The following is a 19883-nucleotide window of genomic DNA, read 5'->3' as shown; positions in this document are numbered from 1 at the left end:
TATATATGGATGTATATATACATGTGCATATATGTGTATATATGTATGTATATATATACATGTATATAAATGCATGTATATATGTGTATATATGTTTAGATATACATGTATATATATGTACATATATAAATGTATGTATGTATATATGTTTATATATGTCTGTATGTATGTATATATGTGTATATATGGATGTGTATATGTATGTATATAAGTATGTATGTGTATATGTATGTATATATATATATATATATGTATGTATATGTGTGTATATATATGTATATTTGCATATGTATGTATATATATGCATTTTTATGTCTGTATATATATGCATGTGTATATATATATGTGTATATGTATGAATATATATGTGTATATATGTGTGTGTATATATATGTATTTATGAATGTGTATATGCATGTGTATGTATGTATATATATGCATGTGTACATATATATGCATGTGTATGTACGCATGTATATATATGTATGTCTACATGTATGTACATATATATGTATGCATGTATATGTGTTTATATATATATACATGTATATGTATGCATGTATATATGAATGTATATATGTATGCATGTATATAAATATATATGTATATACATATGTATATATATATGCATATATATGCATGTGTATATATATAAATATATGCATGCATATGTATGCGTGTATATATATGCATGTATATATGTATGTATATATATGTATGTGTATACATGTATGTGAATATATGCATTATGTATGTATATATGTACATATATATGTATGCATGTATATATATGTATGCATGCATATATATGTTTATATATATACGTATATATATACGTATGTATATATACATGTATGTATATATGTATGCATGTATATATATGTATATACATATGTATGTATGAAGTGAATTATATTTTATATAGCGCTTTTTCTCTAGTGACTCAAAGCCCTTTACCTTGTGAAACCCAATATCTAATTTTCACATTTTAACCAGTGTGGGTGGCACTGGGAGCAGGTGCCCAAGGACACAACGGCAGTGACTAGGGTGGCTGAAGCGGGGATCGAACCTGCAACCCTCAAGTTGCTGGCACGGCCGCTCTACCAACCGAGCTATACCGTATATATGTATGCATGTATATAAATATATATACATACAGTATATATGTATGTATGTATATACATATATATGTATATACATATATATGTATGTATATATAAAAATATATATGTATGTATATATAAATATATATGTATATACATATGTATGTGTATATATATGCATGTATACATATATGTATATACATATGTATGCATGTATATACATGTATGTATGTATAAATGTATATATAGATATGTGTATATATGTCCATACAAATGTATATGTGTGTATATATATGTATGTATATATACATATACATATTTATATACATATGTATGTATATACATATGTATGTGTATATATATGTATGTATATATATATGTATACATAGTTATGTTTTTATATGTATGTATATACCCAGTATGTATATGTATATATATACACACACGTATGTATGCATATATACATGTGTATATATATATATGCATGTATATATGTATGTGTATAAAATTATGTATATATGTATGTGTATACATATGTATGTACATGTATGCATTTATACATATATGTATATACATATGTATGTATATATATATATGTATATATAGTTGTGTTTTATATGTATGTATATTTATGTATATACCCAGTATATATGTGTATATACGTATGTATTTATGTATGTATGTGTATATATATACACACACATATGTATGTATATATATACATGTGTATATATATGGATGTATATATACATGTACATATATATATATGTGTATATATGTGTGTGTATATATGCAAATATATGTATATATGAATATATACCTATGTATATACATGTATGCGTATGTATGTATATACATATATATATTTATATGTATGTATATACATATATATATTTATATGTATGTATATACATATACATATGTATGTACATATACGTATATGCTTATATATATATATGCTTATATATATATGTGTATATGTATATATATATATGTGTATATATATGTCTATATATATATATAAACTCATTGTTAAAAATGGCCTTTTGAGGGCAATAACTGCGATGTGGCCCTCAATGCAAACACGTTTGACACTCCTGCACTGTAGTATCAACCAATACTTATCTTTTAGCATATCCTCCTAGTGTGTAGTGTAGCATGCTTTACCTATTTATCATCCTCCAGTGATAATGCTAATTGTAAAAAGGTAGCATTGCTGCCTCAAAAGCAGCCTCGCACTGTGGTGTGACGTTGGCGAGGATGCACCATTGCTTTGAAGTGTTTGCTTGTCGCTGCTAAATTTGTTAGAACTACTGAAATGTCATTAACATGCAATATACCATAGTAATTAAAGCTCTATTGTCGTCCATCATTTAGACCCTATTCATGTTTATTGTACAAGCCCACAGCAATAGTGGCGTGCCTTGCTATATACTCTGTGAAGTCAAGGTCCGCTACATAGAACACTGTATGCTACTGTCAGATTTGGTGAGAGCTTTGCAGTTTATGTTGCTCAACGCTTTAAATAAGAACATAACTGACTCACCTTAAATGTGGGCTGTCACTTGGATGCTGTGTCTTACAGCACTTCTGTCCTTGAGCTGTTTTTGTCACTCACATTAAAAATGTTTCCTCGTGATGATCTTGTTCTCCGTTCCACTTGGATTCCCAAAGTTGACCTACTTCCTTGCTGCATACTGCCACAACTTTGCAGAAAATATGCAGTATTTCTTGAAACAAACTCTTGATAACTTTGTTTGTTCCTTTTTAGATGTGAAGGACAAGATGGATATATCGTTGTAAGAACTTTTATAACTTTTTTTTATCTTATCATACTGCTCTCTCTCATGCTTGACATGTTTAACCTTTTCAGACCAAAAGATGATGTGAAGATGACCTGAAGTGATGTTTGGTCACTGCTTGTCTTTCCTGCTGCATGGAGCCTACTTTCCTGCTTTTATTGGTGAGCTGCTAACCTTACAAACCTTGTCTCTACTTGAACAATACTTCTAAACTTTGCTTCCACAAGTTTATGTGGGGTCTTAAGCTCCACCCGGACAATGCTCCCTACAGTATGAAACAAACACACCTGTCATGTAAACAAGATAATCATCCATGCTTTTTAATGGGGCCCAAGCTCAGTAGATCACCAGTATTCCATTTTACTAAGTTATTTTTATTATCCATGTCTTCTTAAATTGTTGTATTGTGTGTATGTCACCTTCAGTAGCATTATTTTATCATTAATAAACTTAATGGAGTATATTTATGTTGCATCTTTAAATAGTTCACTGCACTTTTGTAGCCAAACAGGTTTGATTTTTTTTGTCCCATTGTTTTTTTTCATGTCCAATTCTTTCACAGCTGTATGAACATTCCAAAAGCCAAACTGGACATGAAAACATTTTAGATTTATATTATACTTTCTTTGCTCAAATCTCTCAACCTCAACACAGATGATGTTTTGTTGTAATCCTCTGAAGGCTTTTTGACTTTGTATGGTCGATCAAGTGTCAGTTGTCACTTATAAACCTGCAAAACATGAAATACTTTACCAATTTAAACCTGTGATTAATTTATTTGATCAAAAGGCACTCAAAAGTGTCAACATTTAAAAATTAGATGTTTGATATATTTGTTGATGAAAATTTTGAGCAAAAAAATAAAGTTACATCTTGTTCCCCTTTGATGGTAATTAAAATCAAATGTCCCCACAGGATAAATACGGAGTGTCTAATCTGTAGACTTTTTTTAACCTAGTGTCAGGCATCATTTCAGTACATTTCATGTCCTGAAATGATGCCTTTGGCACTTTTTGTAAATGCAGTATTTCCTAGCCCATATGCAGCTTGCAATTTGACATTGAAGCAGTGTTGCAAAACCATCAGCATGTAGCAAGTTTTTTGGCCGTCACTACTCCCAACATGTAGGACAGTTTTAAGTTTTGTCTAAAACATCACACAGCTTAAGTCTTCCTTCTACTCTGTGTGGTATGCAACATCGGTAGTGTGACATACAGCTAATGTGCTGCAAAACACTTCTTACTGAGGCCACAATGTCAACTAGCAAGCCGTTTGTAAGAAATGCTGGTAGTAAACAATCAATGCTGATGATCTCACATCTGCCCCAATGATACTTTAATGCTAAATAGAACATATGTTTTGAGACATCTGTCAAGGGATTGTAAAGGAGGAAGCGGAGTTTGGCCCTGCAATCCTGTACTTTCTGAATGTCCTGACTTGCTACAAGAGTAACACAGTGCTGGTGATGAATAAAGAACTAACTAGAAAAAACACATCCAGGACTGTATGACGAAAAGTAACTTTGTTGGTAGAATGATATTACATAAAATGTGTCCATAATTCTGCATTGTGGGCTTCCAACAAGTTTTTGGAAAGACATCCAAACCAGACATGTTGTTTGTGTGTGGAAAATGATGATACCAGGGAAGGCAGAGCTCAGCAAACTGGTTGTCGTTTACGCCTCCAGCTCAAAGTCAAAGTATGGGGAGTCAAAGTAGTGAATCCTCACATATCCATCCTCTCCGCCACTGCTGTAACTGTTACACACAACACATTACACATTAATAATGTGTTGTTCAGACATCCCCACATGGACATGTGCACTTACCTCTTGCCATCAGGGTGGAAAGACACGCAGTTGATGGGTCCAAAATGACCTTTGACCCTGCCGAACTCCTCTTCGTAGACGGCGTGAAAAAACCTGAGCACAGCAGAGAATTAGTGCTTGCATATGCTGGCATCAAACTAATGGGCTGCCGCCGTTTTTTTTGGCCTCACCTGGCCTCGAACTTTCCGATCCTTGTGGAGGTGGTGGTCACCTCCATGGCCTCTTGACCTCCACCCATCACCACCTGCATGTTAAAAAAGGTTAAGTGCACCATAGCAACCATCACTTCCCTGCCATTGCTTACGTGGTCCATGATGGGGGAGATGGAGGCGGAGTTGACGGGTCTTTCTGTCCTGAAAGTTTTGATGTGATCCAGGGAGGATGCATCAAAGAGCTGACAATGTATGAAGTAAGTTGATGAACACATCAAGTTAGTGATTGACAAATACTTTCATACTTTGGCCGTGTTATCCTTGGACGCGGTGATGACCATGGTCAGGTCCACGGACGACTGGATGTCGTTGATCTGCTTGGTGTGCTCCTTGACCGTCTTCAAGATCTCTCCTGACTGACCACAAATAGTCAGCGTTGTAGGCACTTACATGAACATTACATTACAACCCACCTTGGCACTGAACTGGTTGATCTCGCCATTGTCGTGGCCGGCGATGACAAATTCGCCCAGCGGCCCCCACACAGCACTGGTGATTTTCTGCTCGCTGCACGGCACTGTCAAGTAGGGCTGGTTGTCTTCTGCAGGAACACAACAAATACTGTCAATAACTATTCAAACACATTTGTCCACAAAAGTTGGTGCCGTCCTGGCTTGTGCTTTTTTCCCGACAGAAGCAAGTCAGCAGCGCCACTGGTAATAACATCACAGGAGAAAACATTTCACCCAAATATTTAGAAAACATATGGAAAATGTACTCATTGAGCTAAGCAGATAATTTTTTTATGGAAGTACATTTAGAGCATGACTTGGTAAGATGATTCGCTTGTTAGCAAGTGTGAGACAAGTTGTGTGGGAAAATAAATTTAACTTTCATTTTAGCCAAGGTCTGCATACATATATATATATATATATATATATATATATAAGTATATATATATATAAATATATATATATATAAGTATATATATAAGTATAAATATATATATATATATACAAATAAAAGCTTTGTCCAGATTAACTCAAGTACTTTTGTCAGGAACTTCAGGTGTCAAGCTCAATAAACATCCATTACCAACACATCCTGTTCTGTCTCCCTGTAATGTTTGTCTGATCTTGAATGGGATTGTGCTGAAAATTGTAATTTCCCTGAAGGAACTCTCCTGACGGAATAAATAAAGTACTATCTATCTATCTATACAGACAAACACTAGCTGATATTACATCCATCCATTTTCTTTACCGCTTGTCCCTTTCGGGGTGCTCAGCTGCATTCGTCTTATAAAATAATAAATATAAAATCTATTAGATAAGTACAATGTTCAGAATTAATCAAATCTATAAGATTGCTAAGAAGTATAGGTGTCTAGTGTGCAGCTTTTTAATCACATTGCAAAATGCATGTTCTTTTGAGAAAGTTTTATAGGTTTGGTGTTTCTTCACTGCTAGAATATGCTGTTTTTACTGTCCTTTTTGTTTTCATAAAAATTAAAACTATTTTTGTCAGCACTGGGCCTGTCCTTGCTTTTAAAATGGACCAAAGTGTAAAAGTAACTTTTAGTTTTTGAAACAGCCTAACGAGCAGCACGGTTACAGTAAAAACTAATTGTTTACAACACTTGTGGGGTCTTCAATTCACAAAGTTGTTACTTAAAATAACATGTGACATAGCATGTTAATGTTTGAAGCTGCAAAGTTAATTCCTATATGACAATTTCTGCTAAAACTCTTAACCGTCTCGATATATATATATATGTATATATACATACATACATATATAAATGTGTATATATATATATATATATGTATACACACACATTTATGTGTGTATATATATATATATATATATATACCCACGTGTGTGTTTGTATAAATGTATATATATATATATATATATACACACAGATAGTTGAACATATATACACAAACATGTGTATATGTGTACTATATATGTATGTATGTTTGTATGTACAGTATATCTATACATACACATGTATTACACAAATATATATACGTATATGGAGATGATGATTTAATTTTCCAGCATGTTCTGGCACCTGCTCACAGTGCCCAAACCAGCAGTAACTGGTGTACTGACCATGGCATTACTGTCCTCCATTGGCCTGCCAACTCTCTTAACCTAAACCCCATAGAGAATTTGTGGGGTATTGTGAAGAAGAAGCTGAAAGACACCAGGCCCAATAATGCAAAAGAGCTAAAGGCCGGGGGGTGGCAGCGGCGGCGGCGATGACCAAGAAGAACGCGGAGTTGGAATATAATTACAACACTTTATGTACATATTTATATACATATTTATATAATATTTACATATTTATATAATATGTAACTACAAGCTCCATTCACAGACAGAGTCCCATTGCTTTTATGAGCGGTTTAGCGAGTCAAAGGCCCCCCAAAAATTAATTTTTTTTAATTTTTTTTTTATTTGTGGCGGCCGTAATACTTTCGTGGCGGGCCGCCACAAATAAATGAATGTGTGGGAAACCCTGTATACATACATATATATATATATACGTATATATATATATATATATATATATATATATATATATATATATATATATATATATACATACATACATACATACACATATTTACATATACTTACACACACACACATATATATTGGAGTTGTTTAGAAGCGACATCAAGGAAGAAGATTTCATCGGATTTATCGATTAGAAGTGACAGATTGTTTGGTAAACGTATAACATGTTCTATATGTTATAGTTATTTGAATGACTCTTACCATAATATGTTACGTTAACATACCAGGCACCTTCTCAGTTGGTTATTTATGTGTCATATAACGTACACTTATTCAGCCTGTTGTTCACTATTCTTTATTTATTTTAAATTGCCTTTCAAATGTCTATTCTTGGTGTTGGATTTTATCAAACAAATTTCCCCCAAAAATGGGACTTCTACTCCAGTGCGACGTATATATGTTTTTTTCCTTCTTTATTATGCATTTTCGGCTGGTGCGACATGTACTCTGGAGCGATTTATAATCCGAAAAATATGGTACATACATACATATATATATATATATATATTAGGGCTGCAACAATTAATCGATTAAATTCGATTATAAAAATAGTTGGCGATTAATTTAGTCATCGATTCGTTGGATGTATGCAATGCGGATGCGCGGAGTTTTTTATTTTTATTTTTTTACCCCCCTAAACCTTTATTTATAAAATGCAACATTTACAAACAGCTGAAAAACAATAATCAAAAAAAGTAAAAAACAGCGCCAGGGCGGCGCTGAGCCCACGTCTAATGAGGTGGCAGTAAGCAAGCCAATGATGTGTCATGTGCAGCTCACGTGACCACGCCGTATCCTTTGTTTGGAAACATTTGAAAAATAGCGGAAGGAAACAGTACGGATAGTTCAGCGGAGAAACATCTTGAGGTTATTGCTTCAATGGAGAAGGGTGTACGACCTAAGTCGTCAAAAGTATCGGAACGCTTTACTTTAAAGACTTCAAAGAAGACATTTCCTGCAAAACGTGCAGCATGGCCCTCGCATGGCACAGAAGGACAACATTGCTTCAGCAGCACCTGAAGAGGAGCCATGGATAGAGGGAAGAACTCACGGTACGTAAATTTTTTAAGTCCATAGTCCGAGTATATTGATCCGTTGTGTCCGCCTTTGTGTGTTTTTAATCTTTTGTTAACGAGATTTTTTTTAAGGCAGCACAGCAGCAACTGTTGTGTGTTAACTTTCAGAGTTTTAGGAACTTTTTGGATAGTGCAGTGACTTCATTTTCTGTGTTTTGAGTTGCAACAGCCATTCATAAATTCAGCTTTTTTGTGAGTAACATTATCGTTATGTCTTTGTTGCAACGCGGGGCTGATAACGTGTCTCCGGCACATTTGACTCCGTTTTGAGAGAGAAAACGCACGTTTAACAATTTGCAAATAAACGTAACAGACAGAAATATCTCAGGTTGCCCAATAAAGCTATATAAATCTAGTTAGACTTGAGTGACGCTTTAGTATACCTAAACGTTATGAAGGTGCTGGAATATATATATACACACACATATATATTATATATATACATATATACACACACACACACACACACACATCTATACATACATATATATATATATGTATAATTTATACACATATATATACTATATATACATACACATACATACATACATACATACATATATATATATATATATATATATATATATGTATATATATATATATATATATATACATACATACATACATACATACATATATATATATATATATACATACATCAGGGTTTCCCACACATTCATTTACTTGTGGCGGCCCGCCGTGAAAGAATTACGGCCGCCACAAATAGATTTTTCGGCTTTTATGAGCGGTCGAGCGAGTCAAAACTCCATTGGGAGCTTGTAGTTACAACTCCGGTGCAGTAGGTGACGGTAGCCTACTATGCATTGTAACTCCGCCAATTGCACTTAATTCACCTGGGGGGGGAAGAAGAAAAAGAGGAAGAAGAAGAAGAGGAAGAGGAAGAAGAAGAAGAGGAGGAAGAAGAAGAAGAAATACGACGACGACAAAGTAAAGGAATAACAGACCGACCGGATCAAAATACGAGGGTAAGACGTCTTGGCAAACAAGTTCAAAAGTGGTCAGAACCTGTGCAGTGTGCAGCACAGACACGGTATTTTCGGGACCGGGGCAGTTGCACGCAGTAACAGTCACCTGTTACTAGGGCTGGGCGATAAAACAATAACAATATATATCGCGATAGACATGTGATCAATATCAATAGAAAATGGGGTCGATAGAACGTTTGATAATTTCACTGAGTTCTGTTAGAAAAAAATAGGAAGAAAGGCCGATGCGGAACCGCACGGCATTCTGGGGGGTGTAGGCAGAGGAAGGGCTTTGGCCTCTCGACCTATCACGGCCGAGCCTGAACCGCAAGGCAATCTGGGAAATGCTAACAGGGAAAAAAAAAAAGCAACAACGGCTAGCTGACGACGAGGAGTGATACGAAACGGGAATATGAGTGCGGCAGCACAAGAGGAAATTGTAAATAAAAAAGGAAACGTCACGTCACCAGTTTGGCAGTATTTTGTCACAGATGTTCAGACGCAAGTTTATTCTGATGTTTAAAATATTCTGTAAGACATGTTTGTTTCTTCTTGCTTAATGTGACTTATTTATTTGCATATATTCTTACCAATATGGCTTTAAAGCCTGAGTTGTGCACTACTAATTTCTTAATTACAATACTTTGCACATTTTGTTGGATTAAGCATTTATTTAATTTCATTATTTGCACATCGACCAGTATTTTCATTTATTTGACTGTTCTTCATAATGCTGACCTAAAGTATTTAAATTCAGCCTTTTTTCTCCCGGTCTTTATTTAGAATAGTTTTTTTTGTTTTTTTATCAATACTTAGATATCGACTGATATGAAACACTTATATCGTGATACATTTTTTTGTCATATCGCCCAGCCTTACCTGTTACCATACCGACGAGCTAACGTGTCAAGGTTATAACCCTGTTGTCAATAAACACACGTGCTTCAGATACTGCATTAATACTGAAAGCTAAATTGTGCACTCTCCACTGCAGCATGTGAATGCAATGAAAAGAATAAAATCTGAGCCAACCAGCTGTTAAAATGTTGTCCAGGTTAATGTTTTAGCCATTAAAAGCCCTTAATTTCAAGATTTCAACTGTGATCGGGCACAATTGATAAATATATTTGAGTGAATAACTAATTGTTCAAATCTGTATATAAATATGTACATAAAGTGTTGTAATTATATTCCAACTCCGCGTTCTTCTTGGTCATCGCCGCCGCATAGATTTACTATTTATTTCAACGCATAAAAAAAGCGTCCTGTACATTTTATGGTGGCCAGTTTGACCCTAGAAGAGGTTATTTATGTTACAATTATTTCTTGTTGGAAATTTCCTCTGACTATGTGTATAAAAAAAAAAGAATATCTGCTTACCAATTTGCTGTGGATCCCTCAGGTCAAAAAAGTTGAGGAAGCACTTGTAGCCCATCTGCTTGTCTGTGGAAAACATGATGATGTTGCCGCTGAAGTCGAAGCCGCACGTTCTCACGGCAGAGTTGGTGTTGACCAGGGCCAGCTGTTTACCTGCAGGAACCATTTAGAATTAGCTTTGGACTGCGACATATAGACCAGGCCTGGGCAGTTATTTTGACTCGGGGGCCACATTTAGAGAAAAAAATGTGTCTGGGGGCCGGTATATCTATTTATAAGAACACTAATACAAAAGAATCACAATAATGTCTGATTGAAAGGTAAAAACTTTATGACAGACCGCCTTAAAAAAATGAAATGGAATTTAAAAATTTTCTATGAACCATAAAACACTGAATATTGAGAAAATATGAATGTCACATCCCGTTTCGATTGACATATTTAACAATCAAGTGAAATGCAACAAACAGTGAAATATGAACGCGAAGGGTACAAAATAAACCCACCTACAATATAATACATCACTGAGCTTTAGAACTTTGTTGTGAAAATCTCCTTCCGCATCTGTGGAAACGCTTCCCACCCACACTACTTGGCGCCTCGTCTGAGCTGTTGTGAGGTCGATTACCATAGTAACTAATTAGATGAAAATAGTAACCAATTAAATAATCATACTAACTACCGTATTTTTTGGAGCATAAGTCGCTCCGGAGTATAAGTCGCACCTGCCGAAAATGCATAATAAAGAAGGAAAAAAACATATATAAGTCACACTGGAGTATAAGTCGCATTTTTGGGAGAAATTTATTTGATAAAACCCAACAGCAAGAATAAACATTTGAAAGGCAATTTAAAATAAATAAAGAATAGTGAACAACAGGCTGAATAAGTGTATGTTATAAGACACATAAATAAACAACTGAGAAGGTGTCTGGTAAGTTGACGTAACATACAATCGTAAGTCATTCAAATAACATATAGAAAATGCTATAACTTTACCGAACAATCTGTCACTCCTAATCCAGGATTTCCCACACATTCATTTATTTGTGGCGGCCCGCCACAAAAGAATTACGGCTGCCACAAAAAAAAAAAGAATACAAAATACAAATTTTTTTTTTTCTTTTCGGCTTTTGACTCGCTCGATCGCTCATAAAAGCAATGGGACTCTGTGAATGGATCTTGTAGTTATATATTATATAATTATGTGAATAATATATAAATACGTATATAAATATGTACATAAAGTGTTGTAATTATATTCCAACTCTGGGTTCTTCTTGGTCATCGCCGCCGCCACCCCCCCCACCGCCCGACCACACCACCACAAATAGATGCCTGACCCGTGGGGAACACTGTAATCGCTAAATCAAATAAAACCTTATACGTCTAGTCTCTTACGTCAATGAGCTAAATGATATTAGTTTATATTTTAGGGTAATGTGTTAATAATTTCACACTTAAGTCGCTCCTGAGTATAAATCGCACCCCGGCCAAACTATAAAAAAAAACTGCGATTTATAGTCCCAAAAATACGGTAATTAGATTACCATAGTAACTAGTATATCATCCAAAATGCAGATTACAACCATTGAAATACTTTGTATAATTCAAGCCTTACGGTCATTAGAAAACATGAGTGCACATTAAAATGACACCTACATTTTCCATCTTAAAGATCTAAAAAAAAAGTATTTGGGAATGTCCGGAGGGCCAGATTGAAAAGCTTAATGGGACGCATATGGCCCCCGGGCCATAATTTTCCCAGATATGATATAGACAAATATGTTTTTTTTACTTACCTGTTTCGCAGTCCCACAGTCGACAGCTATTATCGGCAGATCCCGTCAGTACATTCTTTGTGTCCCCTGAGACAAGGTGCATTAAGAAGAAAGCCAGACTGTGCGGATGCTCAGAACAATTTGTGACATCAAATAAAATAGGATACAGTCGCAGTCGACACACCACACAGCTCCTGTGTGTCCATTATAGGTGCCCAGGCGTTCCCCGTTGACCGAGTACCATGCATTTACCACCTGAGGGGAAAGCAGGTATTATAGCCACAGGATTTTAAGTGTAAGTATATGTCTTAGTTGTTAAACTTACAGTGTCTTTGGCCACAGAGAAGATCAGGTCTCCTTCTCGGTTGTACTTGATCTGCGTGATGGACCTCTCGTGCCCCTGCAGTAGAATGGGTCTCTATGGAGGACAGTTGGCACATTTCAATTGATTGAAACTATTATTAGTAGATTGCACAGTACAGTACGTATTCCGTACAATTGACCGCTAAATGGTAACAGCCGAATAACTTTATTAACTTGCTTAAGTCGGGGTCCACGTTAATCAATTGATTGATTGAAACTTTTATTAATAGATTGCACAGTACGGCACATATTCCGTACAATTGACCACTAAATGGTAACACCCGAATTAGGGCAGGTCGATATATACGATATATCGCGGGTTTGTCTCTGTGCTATATAGAAAATGACTATATCGTAATATTGGGAGTATACGTTCTCACGCAGTTGCTTTTAGCTGCAGGCATTACACTACAGCAGGGGCGCTCACACTTTTTCTGCAGGTGAGCTACTTTTCAATTGACCAAGTCGAGGAGATCTACCTCATTCCTATTTATAATTTATATTTATTTATTTATCAAAGAGACATTTTTGTTAACAAGTTAATGGTGTTTAATGATAATACAAGCATGTTTAACACACATAGATTCCTTTCTTTCATGAAGACAAGAATATAAGTTGGTGTATTTGATTCTGATGACTTGCATTGATTGGAATCAGACAGTGGTGCTGATAACGTCCGCATTTTCAAATGGAGGAAAAAAAAAGTCCTCCTTTCTGTCCAATACCACATGAAAGTGGTTGGATTTGGCATCTCATTTGTCCAACTTGCATACTCGTTTTTAAACACTTTGTTATGAGAGTAGCATATGTGTGTGGCCCTTTAATGTCTGGCAGCAGGTGAGTGACGTCAGTGAGTGTGCGGGTGGGCAAGCAAGTGAGAAAGCGGTCGCTGAGGGCGGGTGAGAAATACATCGGCATCAAACTCCGTAGCTTGCTAGCTTGTGCACGCTAGCTTTCTGAGACTCTTATTTTGTTAGCACAGGCCGGATGAAACAGGTCTTTTATGGTGAAGACAGGAACTGTGCAGTCGGTCTTTAGAGTTTTGACAGTAGGTACGGAGTATCTAGAAATAAAATGTGTTTCTCTGCGTCCGTCCTGTTAGTGATTTTTTTTCTTAAATATGAGCTCGCAGCAGCCAGCGTCATCTCACAAGATCCTCGGGTGCCGAGAATGTCAAACAACTGACGAAAGTGAAGTCTTGGTATGATTGATGATTGCTCATTTTTATGTATATTTTTTAATGCCTGGCTTGAGATCGACTGACACACCCTCCGAGATCGACCAGTTGATCGCGATCGACGTAATGCCCACCCCTGCACTACAGGCTCTTCTCACTCTTTCCTGTCTTACCTACTCCACAAACAAGCTGGCGCTCATTCTTTCATACGTCACATACTGTCACGTCATACGTCACATACGTGTCCGCCCTCGCAGTGCAGAGCGGTAGCATACTGGGCTACGTTGCTAACGTAGCTGTACGAGAGAAAGAAGGTGCGGATCTGGTAACTGTTACGTTCCCAGATGGCACAAAGTCTAGGGATCGTAGGGGAACGCAACATTAAAGTGTATAAATCAAATAAGTTGTAAATTAAAGACACCGAAGCCAAGAATTGCAAACAAAAACTAGTGTATTGAAAAGTAACCGCGGGGGGGTTAACAACAAAGACACAACACTAGCTTAGCTTGGGAATACAGGTGCTGTCAAAGAAATGAACAAAACATACCAAAATACACCTCTAGAAAAGAAAGGTAAGCTGACTAATTAAAGCTATTTAACTAGCATAAACCAAAAACCTACCTAACTACTCTAACCAAAGAGGGGGTCCAAAACATACAAGGGTGACAGCCACCACTAAGCTTGGTGTCTCTATACACAAACAAATCCCATGTGTGTAGTGTATAGAGGCCTCTGTCTAACCTAACAAAAGAAGAAAAAAACACCAAAAACAAACCACCACTGCGTGGACTGTAACAGTAACAAATGAAGGAAGACTTAATTCCCATTAAAAACAGCAGTGTTTCCATCGTCTGGGGGTGGTTTGACTTCAAGTTGGAATATGTCGAACAGACAACCGTAATTTGTCAAATGTGGGGTGGGGAAAAGCGTAGCTATAAAAAGTAGCATTACTGCTAATATGTAGCATCATTTGAAAAGTCACTCGCTAGAGAATGAAGAGAATTTCATAACCTTAGTAACATACCACATAGTGAAGGACGAATACTATTTGATTTCCTATTATGCAGCTCATTTTTATATGACATTTAAAATGTCTCTAGACAATCTTGCACTTTATGTTTTTGAAATGACTTGAATGTTTGTTCCATTGCTTAATAACTTTAATAAATACACTTTTGGTCAATTGACTTAGTTGGGATTTCCCTCTCTGCATGAAAGTTTAAAAGTAGCATATATGAATGCAGTATGAAGAAGAATGTTTTAATCAGGGATGGGAATGAAGATTTAGAAAAGCAGCTGAAAATTGTTTAATCCTGAAGCACCGCTTTGCGGAAGGCCGCACATGCCCCCCCAGAAACATTTTGAAATCTATGTTAGCTTAGGATGCATTTCCTGCTATTTTGAGTCAAAATCTAACAATATTCTCCTGACCAAAATTTCATAATAGCAAATATTTTCATAAAAATGTATCGTGCTGAAATTTATGTATACAAGTTTACACATATATCAGATTCTGGCACACTTTTGGATTAGACAAAAATAGGCCTACAAATGGATTAACCAGAATTCTTCTCCGTAAACTCACTTTACTTAGATGCCTTGCCGATTTCGCGTGGTCAAAGAGTGCCACCTTTCCCCGAGATCCATAGTTCACAATGTCCTTGCAATATAAGCACTGAGCACGTACCGGTTCATCGCACTTTGCAATGAAATCGCTGATCAGTTCGTCTACTTCTACGATGTTGTTGTTAATCTTCACCTTCAGTTTGATAGATATATCGAGCCACGCCCAGTTCCACTTGTTTCTCACGCCCTTATCGATATCTTTCGCTAATGAAGCATTCCTATCTTGAATCAGCTTAACCATGTCTGAAACTGCTTTGTCAATAAAGAAACGTGTTAATTGAGAGCTACCGTGTTTTCTTTCCAGATTAGTCGCCGATAAACACAACCAATATAAACAGAATACGAGTTCAGAAACGCTCACAAAAATTGAGGATCAGGGACTAGATATTGCCGGCAAACGACGCGTGCAGACGCCTATAATGGGCAATGTCATGGGTTGATGTTGTCAGCTGATAGTAGAGCTAGTAGGAGGTGTAACGGTACGTGTATTTGTATCGAACCGTTTCGGTACGGGGGTTTCGGTTCGGTTTGGAGGTGTACCGAACAAGTACATGCTAGCAGCTAGTAGGCTAGGACAACATGTAAAAGCCAGGGCTGGAAGACCCTCCTGCCTCGTTAAGATCTCCCGTTTGGGAACACTTTGGCTGTGCGATACAACAATGGAGGATGGAGGTTTGCTAAGATTGTTCAGCAGTTGCTTCTGACAACACGTGAAAAATGTGTTGCACCTTTCCTGCTTCCGGCTCCCATAGTGTCTCCCTTGCGCACATAACCCTTCATTCTACCCGGCAGTGGGTCTCCACAGCTCCGGACTCCAGGGTAAAAAGGAAGAGTCCAGCTATTAGTTGCAAATCGTGGCTTTATTGAAGTCTTGCACACAGCCAATCCAACAAAACACCAGCCGCACTCGCACTAAGGTCCCTCACCTCGCGCGCTTACACACTGACTGACATCACATGCGTCACATAATAAAGGGCCACATACACGCTACTCTCATAACACAGTGGTTCTCAACCTTTTTTAAGTGATGTACCCCCTGTGAACATTTTTTTTAATTCAAGTACCCCCTAATCACAGCAAAGCATTTTTGGTTAAAAAAAAGATAAAGAAGTGCAATAAAGCACTATGTCATTAGTTTCTGATTTATTAAATTGTATAACAGTGCAAAATATTGCTCATTTGTAGTGGTCTTTCTTGAACTATTTGGAAAGAAAGATATACAAATAACTAAAAACTTGTTGAAAAATAAACAAGTGATTCAATTATAAATAAAGATTTCTACACATAGAAGTAATCATCAACTTAAAGTGCCCTCTTTGAGGATTGTAATAGAGATCCATCTGGATTCATGAACTTAATTCTAAACATTTATTCACAAAAAAAGAAATCTTTAACATCAATATTTATGGAACATGTCTACAAAAAACGGCGGGCGGTGTTGATGAACGTGGACTCCGACTTAAACAAGTTGAAAAACATATTGGGGTGTTAGCATTTAGAGGTCAATTGTACGGAATATGTACTGTACTGTGCAATCTACTAATAAAAGTCTGAATCAATCAATCAAAAAAAGCACTTTATATGTAGAAAAGTTTTGTTAAGAAACCATTCTGAGCCTTAACTTATTTAGTTGTTATTTTATATGTTATATATGTATTAACCCTGGCAATGCACCCTGTGTGTATATGTATGTTATGCCATTGTTTACAAATTTGGTAAATAAATAACCCAAAAATTTACATTTTGTTGTTTTCTTACTGTACCGAAAATGAACCGAACCGTGGCCTCTGAACCGAAATTTTTGTGTACCGTTACACCCCTAAGAGCTAGCCAATCTGGTGCCTTCACACATTGGCATTATATTTTTCGCGGGAATTCTCTGCCTTGTACTAGGGCTGGGCGATATATCGATATACGATATATATCGCGGGGTTGTCTCTGTGCGATATAGAAAATGTTTATATCGTAATATTCGAGTAGACGTTCTCACGCAGCTGCGGGCATTACATTCTCCTCCTCTTTCCTGTCTCCTCTCAGACATACATATGTCACTTACTGTCACGTCATACGTATACGCCCTCGCCCAGCGGAGACGTCGCGGCGTGGTTAACGTTAGATGTGATGCTAGCGGGTTGTTGCGGAGAAAGAAGGTGCGGATCTCGTAACAAATGAAGGAAGAACTAATTCCCAAGAAAAACAGCACGGGGCCTATCGTCTGGCGGTGGTTCGGCTTCAAGCGGGAATATTTCGAATAGAAAACTTTAATTTGTCAAGTGTGGGGCACAAGTGTTGCTACCAAAAGTAGCATTACTGCTAAAATGTAGCATCATTTGAAAAGTCACCTGCTAATAACTTTAATAAATACAGTTTTGGTGAATTGACATAGTTCTGATTTCCTTCTCTGCATGAAAATTTAAAAGTAGTATATAGTAGTATGAACAATAATGTTTTAATGTAGACACATGGAATCATCATACTGCTGTGATTATATGCATCAAGTGTTCATTCAAGGCTAAGGCAAAATATCGTAATAAGTATCGTATATCGCGAAATGGCCTAAAAATATTGTGGTATTAAAAAAAGGCAATATCGCCCAGTCCTACCTTGTACTGATAACTAGGTCAACGCAGAGACACAAACCACGACTACCTAACCCCCCTATAATTTTCTTCCCGGATTTAAACGATTCACAGAAATCGGCGGAAGTCCGCCGAAAATTCCCATCCCTGTTTAATGTAGACACATAGAATCATCATACTGCTGTGATTATATGCATCAAGTGTTCATTCAAGGCCAAGGCAAAATATCGTAATATATATCGTATATCGTAATATGGCATAAAAATATCGCTATATTAAAAAAAAGGCAATATCGCCCAGCCCTAACCCGAATACGTTTTTCAACTTGTCGGGGTCCACGTTAATCATCCATCCATTTTGTACCGCTTATCCCCTTTTGGGGCCGCGGGGGGCACTGGCGCTTATCTCAGCTACAACCGGGCGGAGGGCGGTGTACACCCTGGATAGGTCGCCACCTTAATCAAGTCATGGGAATTCAATTCATGATACAAATATAATTGAGCAGCTTGGTCCGACACAAATACAACACAAATAGACAAAATAAAAGGTGATATAAATGTTTTAGTACGTCTGACACGAACAGCATTTATCCAGTCATTGTTTTCTTGTTGAATTAATTCCCAATAACGCGAGCTAGCACCGGAAGCTAAGACAACGTTAGCCTGCGCTAGCGGTGTTTTTTTTTAAGTACAAACGATTCAACACAGCGGTATTTAAACACTAACATACACGAAATACTCACCATAATTGCCAAGAAAGTGTTATTTGACGGTGTTTAGTAGAAAAAAAGTCAGCATTGAAGATGTGTATATCAACACTCGTGCTGTGTAGGCGACAGCGCTGAGGCGGAAAAGGAAATGACGTCATGTGGCTGCCTGGCCTGATAGCATGGTCGGAGTGTGCCATCTGGCGTCTTGGAGGACAAAGTGCCACGATTTAATTCAGGCCTGGGCAATTATTTTGACTCGGGGGCCACATTTAGAGAAACAAATGTGTTTTTGATTGATTGAAACTTTTATTAGTAGATTGCACAGTTCAGTTCAGTCAATTGACCACTAAATGGTAACACCCGAATAAGTTTTTCAACTTGTTTAAGTCGGGGTCCATATTATATATATTTCATATAAAGATATATATATATATATATATATATATATATATATATATATATATATATATATATATATATACATATACATATGTATGAAATACTTAACTTTCAGTAAATTCTAGCTATATATATTTATTTTATTATATATATAAATAAAAGAACTAGTTGAATTTCAGACGGCACCTATCAAATACACAGTAATAAAAACACAGTTGTTCCACTAACTGTACTGTGCTTGCTGGTTACTTAAAAAAACAACAACACTTACCTTTCACTATTTGAGTAACGTCACTTCCGAGTTTCCAGAAGATGGGGCCAGTATGTGCTTTACCC

The 19883-nt window shown here is 36.5% G+C and overlaps 2 protein-coding genes across 2 annotated transcripts in view; one reads left to right on the top strand and one right to left on the bottom strand.

Moving 5' to 3' along the window:
* Positions 1–3693, top strand: part of LOC133551072 (probable histone deacetylase 1-B) — a 28894-nt gene extending 25201 nt beyond the window's left edge. Inside the window, exons 11-12 of the mRNA XM_061897387.1 lie at positions 2875–2902; positions 2977–3693. Coding sequence (XP_061753371.1) covers positions 2875–2902; positions 2977–3004 — 56 coding nt within the window. The 3' untranslated portion in view covers positions 3005–3693. The remainder of the gene's footprint in view (positions 1–2874; positions 2903–2976) is intronic.
* A 715-nt stretch (positions 3694–4408) lies between these two features.
* eif3i (eukaryotic translation initiation factor 3, subunit I) lies at positions 4409–19341 on the bottom strand. The gene is made up of 11 exons (XM_061897388.1): positions 19182–19341; positions 13020–13112; positions 12862–12949; positions 12716–12781; positions 10917–11066; positions 5359–5486; positions 5191–5301; positions 5038–5127; positions 4904–4977; positions 4734–4826; positions 4409–4662 (listed from the first exon to the last, which is right to left on the bottom strand). Exons 1-11 carry the CDS (start codon positions 19182–19184, stop codon positions 4581–4583), a joined length of 978 nt encoding a protein of 325 aa, XP_061753372.1. The 5' UTR covers positions 19185–19341; the 3' UTR covers positions 4409–4580.
* Positions 19342–19883: the final 542 nt, after the last annotated feature.

This window comes from Nerophis ophidion, linkage group LG04 (assembly GCF_033978795.1).
Source record: "Nerophis ophidion isolate RoL-2023_Sa linkage group LG04, RoL_Noph_v1.0, whole genome shotgun sequence".
Taxonomy (NCBI): Eukaryota; Metazoa; Chordata; class Actinopteri; order Syngnathiformes; family Syngnathidae; genus Nerophis; species Nerophis ophidion.
This window is presented reverse-complemented; position numbering and strand designations above follow the sequence as displayed.

What these genes read in the sequence shown, in the direction of transcription:
- eif3i (XM_061897388.1), bottom strand. An exon ending in ACTGTGGGACTGCGAAACAG is followed by an intron (nt 11,067 to 12,715) that starts GTAAGTAAAAAA and finishes TGGTTCCTGCAG; the next exon opens with GTAAACAGCTGGCCCTGGTC. An exon ending in TCTCCCCCATCATGGACCAC is followed by an intron (nt 4,978 to 5,037) that starts GTAAGCAATGGC and finishes TTTAACATGCAG; the next exon opens with GTGGTGATGGGTGGAGGTCA.